This window comes from Gallinula chloropus (genome assembly GCF_964237585.1).
Source record: "Gallinula chloropus genome assembly, chromosome: 18".
Taxonomy (NCBI): Eukaryota; Metazoa; Chordata; class Aves; order Gruiformes; family Rallidae; genus Gallinula; species Gallinula chloropus.
The window spans coordinates 13584775-13591288 of record NC_140103.1 but is presented as its reverse complement, the minus strand read 5'-3'; the positions used below and the strand labels follow the sequence as shown (position 1 = coordinate 13591288).

The 6514-nt window shown below is 48.4% G+C and overlaps 1 protein-coding gene across 1 annotated transcript; it reads right to left on the bottom strand.

Annotated features, from left to right (window-relative positions):
- Positions 1 to 4565: 4565 nt before the first annotated feature.
- On the bottom strand, positions 4566 to 5489 carry LOC311198781 (olfactory receptor 14J1-like; the record flags this gene model as incomplete). The annotated part of the gene is made up of 1 exon (XM_084272782.1): positions 4566 to 5489. The coding sequence occupies one exon, from the start codon at positions 5487 to 5489 to the stop codon at positions 4566 to 4568; it is 924 nt and encodes a 307-aa protein (XP_084128908.1).
- Between the last annotated feature and the right edge of the window lie 1025 nt (positions 5490 to 6514).

Below are 6514 nucleotides of genomic sequence, written 5' to 3'. Positions count from 1 at the left end.
CAAGTGATTTTGTGGTGCTCAGCTCTCAGCTGGGGCAAAACCACAACAGTCCTGTTGGGTGCCCAACATGGGGCACAAAGGGTTGGGATAACGGTAGATCTGACCCAATTACATTTAAGATAAAGCTGTGATAAGCACTGTTATTTAAGCAGTCTCTGGTCATTATACTGTGGTATTTATTCACATGACTGTGGTCATGGTTGTGGTACTCAAACCACTGTTTGCTGCATGCACTCCTGGCAGGGTTCTTCGCCATCTTGGGGCTGGCGCTCTTGTACTTCACTTTAGTGTGGTTTATGATATCAGTCTATGATAGGGTAACATCAATGACCATGAGCTTAAGCTGGTATTTGCATGGGGTTTTGCTGTCCTGTCCATTCCTCGGACAGGGAGGGATTACTAACAGCAGCCGGTATGGAGGGGGCACAGAGGGGAATAACTACACTGCTTTCTTTCCCTTTGGGCTAAATACAACAGCTCTTATAACAGTTTTTGAAAATTTTCAATATCCCTGGGATACTCAAACTGGCATTGTGCTATCACAAGGTTTGTTGCAGATGCTCCAAGTTTTGTTATGCATTAAGCAAAAGTTTAAGAATACCACTCAGGAATTTTCCCTGAGACTGGATCATCAGGAATGGCAGGGCATGTGGCAGAGTATGGGCAAGTACCTAGGCACTTTCTCACACCCATTGGTTTGGAACTTCACTCCTGAAAAGCTACAGGACCCTGATAAAATGACTGCATATCTGAAAAAAATTGCTGGAGTTTTTCCAAAGACGCTCACTTACTGCCCCGTGCTGGGCCCTGGCCACTGAACGCTGCTTGATAGCAGGCAGCACTGTCAGGGGGAAGGGAAGGAAAACAGACTGGCAGAGACTGTAGCTGCTGCAATCCCCACAACAGACACTGCCGATGATCCAAAAAACTAACCCACACCAGTGTCTGTTGCTCCCATACAAAAGAGGGAACACACAAAGAAATCAGTTCGCGTAGTGACAGATGATGATGATGATAATGATGATGATGAACTGGGGCCATCTGGACGATGTCAGGATGAGGCAGAACCAGAGGTTGTCACACGATCCCTGATCCTGAGTGAGCTGCGTGAGGTTCGAAAAGATTTCAGCTGCCACCAAGTGAGCACATCATCACTTGGTTGCTCCGATGCTGGGATCACGGGGACAGCAGTCTGAAATTAGAAGGCAGGGAGGCCAAGCAGTTGGGATCCCTAGCTAGGGAAGGAGGCATTGACAAGGCGATTGGGAAAAAGCTGGAAATCCTCAGCCTCTGGAGGTGACTACTGTCAAGTGTGAAGAAAAGGGATCCCATAAAGGAATACATTATGTCAGACACCCAAGTGGAACACCACAGAGGCAGCTGTCCAGCACCTGAGAGAACTAACTGTACAGGAGCTGATTTATTATGATCTGGAGAACTCACAGTTACCCGCTGATCTTGATGAAGTCCAATGCACCCCAGCCATGTGGCATAAGGTTGTACGAAGTGCACCATCAGGGCACATCAATTCACTGGCAGTAATGGACTGGGGTGATACAGAAAGCACCAGGGCAGACTTGAGGTTGACCACTGGGGTTTTGGAGTCAGAGCTACAAAGGATCTGAGGCCACTTACACTCCAACAGAAAAGGAAGTACTGGAAGCATATGAAGGGTTGTGAGCTGCTTCAGAAGTGATTGGAACTGAAGCTCAGCTTCTCCTGGCACCCCGACTGCTGGTGCTGGGCTGGATGTTCAAAGGGAAGGTCCCTTCTGCACACCATGCCACTGATGCTTTGTGGAGCCAAGTGTGCACTGATTACACAGCGGGCTTGCATAGGAAACCCCAGTCACCCAAGAATCTTGGAAGTGATCACAGACTGGCCAGAAAGCAAACATTTTGGGATGTCACCGGAGGATGAGGAGGTAACATGTGCTGAAGAAACCCCACCATACAACAAACTGCCAGAGAATGAGAAGCCATATGCCCTGTTCACTGATGGGCCCTGTCGCATTATGGGAAAGCATCGAAGATGGAAAGCTGCTGTAGGGAGTCCTGCATGATGAGTAGCAGAAACCACTGAAGAACAAGGTGAATCAAGCCAATTTGCTGAGGTGAAGGTCATCCAGTTAGCCCTGGACATTGCTGAGAGAGAAAAGTGGCCAATGCTCTACCTTTATACTGATTCATGGATGGTAGCCAATGCCCTGTGGGGGTGGTTGCAGCAGTGGAAAAAGAACAACTGGCAGTGTAGAGGCAAAGCCATATGGGCTGCTGACTTATGGCAAGATATTGCTGCCCGGTTAGAGAAGCTTGTTGTAAAGGTACATCATGTTGATGCCCATGTACCTAAGAGTCAGGCCATGGGGGAACATCAAAACAACCATCAGGTAGATAAGGCTCCTAGGATTGAAGTGGCTCAGGTAGATCTAGACTGGCAACGTAAGGGTGAACTATTCATAGCTCGATGGGCTCATGACTCCTCAGGTCATCAAGGGAGAGATGCAACATATAGATGGGCTCGAGATCGAGGGGTGGACTTATCCATGGATGCTATTGCACAAGTTATCCATGAATGTGAGACGTGTGCCGCAATCAAGCAAGCGAAGCAGTTGAAGCCCCTTTGGTAAGGAGGATGGTGGATGAAATATAAATATGGGGAGGCCTGGCAGATTGATTACATCGCCATGGCAAGCGTTACGTGCTTACGATGGTGGAGGCAACCACCGGCTGGCTAGAAACATATCCCGTACCCCATGCCACTGACCAGAATACAATCCTGGGCCTGGAAAGGCAAGTCCTATGGCGAAACGGCACCCCAGAAAGAATTGAGTCAGACAACGGGACTCATTTCCGAAATGCTCTCATAGACACCTGGGCCAAAGAGCATGGCATTGAGTGGGTGTACCACATTCCTTATCATGCACCAGCCTCTGGGAAAATCGAACGATAAAATGGGCTCTTAAAAACTACCCTGAAAGCGATGGGTGGTGAACATTCAAACACTGGGATACACATTTAGCCAAAGCCACGTGGTTAGTTAACTCTAGGGGATCCACCAATCGAGCTGGTCCTGCCCAGTCAAAATTTCCACGTACTGCAGAAGGAGACAGAGTCCCAGTGGTGCATATGAAGAGTATATTAGGGAAGACGGTTTGGGTCATCCTTGCTTCAGGCAAAGGTAAACCCATGTCTGGGATTGCTTTTGCTCAAGGACCTGGCTGTACTTGGTGGGTAATGCAGAAGAATGGAGAAGTTTGATGTGTACCTCAAAGGGATTTGATTTTAGGTGAGAATAGCCAATATAATTAATAAGGTAGAAATTGTATTATAATAATTGCTCTGTACATTCATTATTGCTATTATTGCTGTATGTTGTTGTATTTTGTACCAATGGAGTTACAGCCGGAGTCATACAAGTCAATGAAGGAAGAGTGCCACGATGACAGGACCAAGACCTGGTGTTCCAAGAACTTTTTCCTCCTTCCCTTTGAAAATGAACATCTTTGATTCACAGAACAAGGACATGGACCATGTCAGGTGTATCGGTCAAGAGCCCGAGATGCAACGATTCAGTGGCGCATACTGACACCATGAGAGACTGTTATGATGAATGAAGCCTGAAAATCATCATGGACTAAATGTTCATTCACTCAACAAACTCAGAGGAATGGTTCATAGACTAAGGGAATAATACCTGTATGCACGTGTGTGCGTATGCATGTGTACATACATATGTGTGTGTCTGAAATAAGAAACTGGTTGTACCCAAACGAAATGGTTGGATCTGGTCATGATGTAAATGGTATGGAATAAGGGGTGGATAATGTCCTGGTTTTGGTCAGAATGGAGTTAAATTCATTTGTAGCAGCGGATGGAATGTTGTGTTTGGGAGTTAAAATGGGAGTAGTGCTGATAACACCCTGATGATTCTAATTGCTGTCAGACAGTCAAGGACTTTCTCAGCTCTTCATGAGAAAGGAGGGGCGAAGCCAGGACAGGTGACCGAACTGACCAAAGAGAGTATTCCACGCCAATTACGTCCTGCCCAGGATATCGGGGGCTGACGGGAGGAAGGCCGAGGGCGGCTCCGGGACGCGCGGTTCTTGGGGGACTGTCGGGTTCTGGGATGGATCTGGGTGGTACGGCCTGAGTTCTGGGTTTGGTGAGAAACTGTATTGTGTATCAACAGCTTCATATATGTTTGCTCTAAAGTCCTGTTACCATTCTTATATTTTATCTTTCTGTTATCTTAGAAAACTATCCTTATCCCAACCCACGGGCCTCTGAGTATTTTAGTTTTGCGGTTATTTGCCCCTTCCTTTTCCTTTCCCTTGTCTCTCCCCCTCCTCCCACCTATTCCCTATTTCCCTGCTCTTTTCCTTTAAGGAGCAGGCAGCTGCGTGGATCTTGGCTGTCAGCCGGGGTAAAACCACGACACCATGTTACTATAGCTTAGACAAAATAGAAGAAAAAAACCCTAAAAACCCTTCTAAGTACAGACTGGTCCTAATGTGAGTTAGATGGCCAATGATAAGCAGAAAAAGACGAGCAGTTTATTGCTGCTTAGAAATTTCCACATATCATTTTCCATAGGGCATACTTGAGCTCCTGGTTCCTCAAGCTGTAGATTAGGGGGTTCACTGCCAGTGGAAACACTGAGTAAAGAAATGCCAATACCAGGTCCAAAGAGAGGAAGGAGATAGAGGGGGGCTTCAGGTTTGCAAATACACCAGTGCTGACAAACAGGGAGACCACAGCGAGGTGAGGGAGGCAGGTGGAAAAGGCTTTGTGCCGTCCCTGCTGCGAGGGGATCCTCAGCACAGCCCTGAAGATCTGCACATAGGACACCACAATGAACACAAAACAACCAAAAGCTAAACAGACACCGACCACGATGACTCCAGTTTCCCTGAGGTAGGCATGTGAGCAGGAGAGCTTGAGGATCTGGGGGATTTCACAGAAGAACTGGTCAACAGCATTGCCATGGCAGAGGGGCAGTGAAAATGTATTGGCTGTGTGCACCAAAGCATGGAGAAACCCACTGGCCCAGGCAGCTGCTGCCATGTGGACACAAGCTCTGCTGCCCAGGAGGGTCCCGTAGTGCAGGGGGTGGCAGATGGCAACGTAGCGGTCATAGGCCATGACAGTGAGAAGACAGTACTCTGTGACAATCAAAAATGCAAAGAAGAAGAGTTGAGCCACACATCCTGCATAGGAAATGGCCCTGGTGTCCCACAAGGAATTGGCCATGGATTTGGGGATTGTAGTTGAAATGCAGCTAAAGTCAAGTACAGAGAGGTTGAGGAGGAAGAAGTACATGGGGGTGTGGAGGCGTCGGTCACAGGCTATGGTGATGATGATGAGGCCATTGCCCAGGAGAGCAGCCAGGTAGATGCCCAGGAAGAGCCAGAAGTGCAGGAGCTGCAGCTCCCGTGTGTCTGCAAAGGCCAGGAGGAGGAACTGGCTGATGGAGCTGCTGTTGGACATCTGCTGCTGTCAAGTGTGGAGACCTGTCAGAGGAGGAAAAGTCACAGTGAGTTGTTAGGGAAATCTTTGAAAAAACTAGTTGCAATTCCTAGGGAATACCCTCAGATTGCCTCTCAGAACTCAGGAAGACTTTTGGCAGGTCCCTTTTGGGAGGTCTGCTTTTATGCTGGCTACAGCGTGCTACTGCTTGGAGGAGGGTCTGCTCTCAAGAACTCATTCCTGCCTTGCAGCAAGTAAATAGAAGGATGGTGTGATCTCAGACTAAATCCTCTGTGGAGAGGAATGAGCTTTTCAGCACTGTCACTCCAATTGCACCTGCGGGCAGAGCAGAGCTTTGGAGCTTTGGTTTTCTCCTGCCTGTACCTGAGGAGTGTTTCTTCTGTCAGAACTCCCTGACATTGCTGCTGCAGTGCCATCAGCCCTGGTCTCAGCCACCCTGTGCTGGACGCTCTCTGATCACACCCTGGTGTTCTCTTTAGTACATCAGTGTCTGCACTGCGGGGGATGTCAGGGAGGTACCAAATCCCCACTGCCTCAGCATTTCTGGGTGCAACTTCTTGTCCCTCCCTGAAAATGTCTTTGCTGCCTGGAGCTGTCCCTGCAGCTGCTTCTCTCTGCCATTGTCACCTCCTGCTCTGTGCTCACAGTCCTCATCCAACTTGCCCTACACTCAGGTCTGGTCTGCAGACCCCTCCTTTCATCAGGGCACTGCCCTGGGGAACCTCTGTGTTTGCATGTCTCAGGAAACATTCTGACAATTCCTAAAGATGAAAGAGTTTGCACTGCCTTCCTCAAAGTTATCAAGAAAATCTCAGCTCCCACTTCCCACCCTGTGTAAAAGAGCTGGAAATTCAAAGCAAAGTCTTTTTCCCTGGACTAGAAAATGAATCCTTGGTGTTCTTGAAATGTCCTTGGGAAGTTCCCAAGGATCAGATGGAGTTTGGCGTTTTGACCGTGGCAACAGCAGAGTCCCTGCCCCAGCACACAGTCCAAGGGCACAGAGAACCTGCTCGCAAGGACAGCCC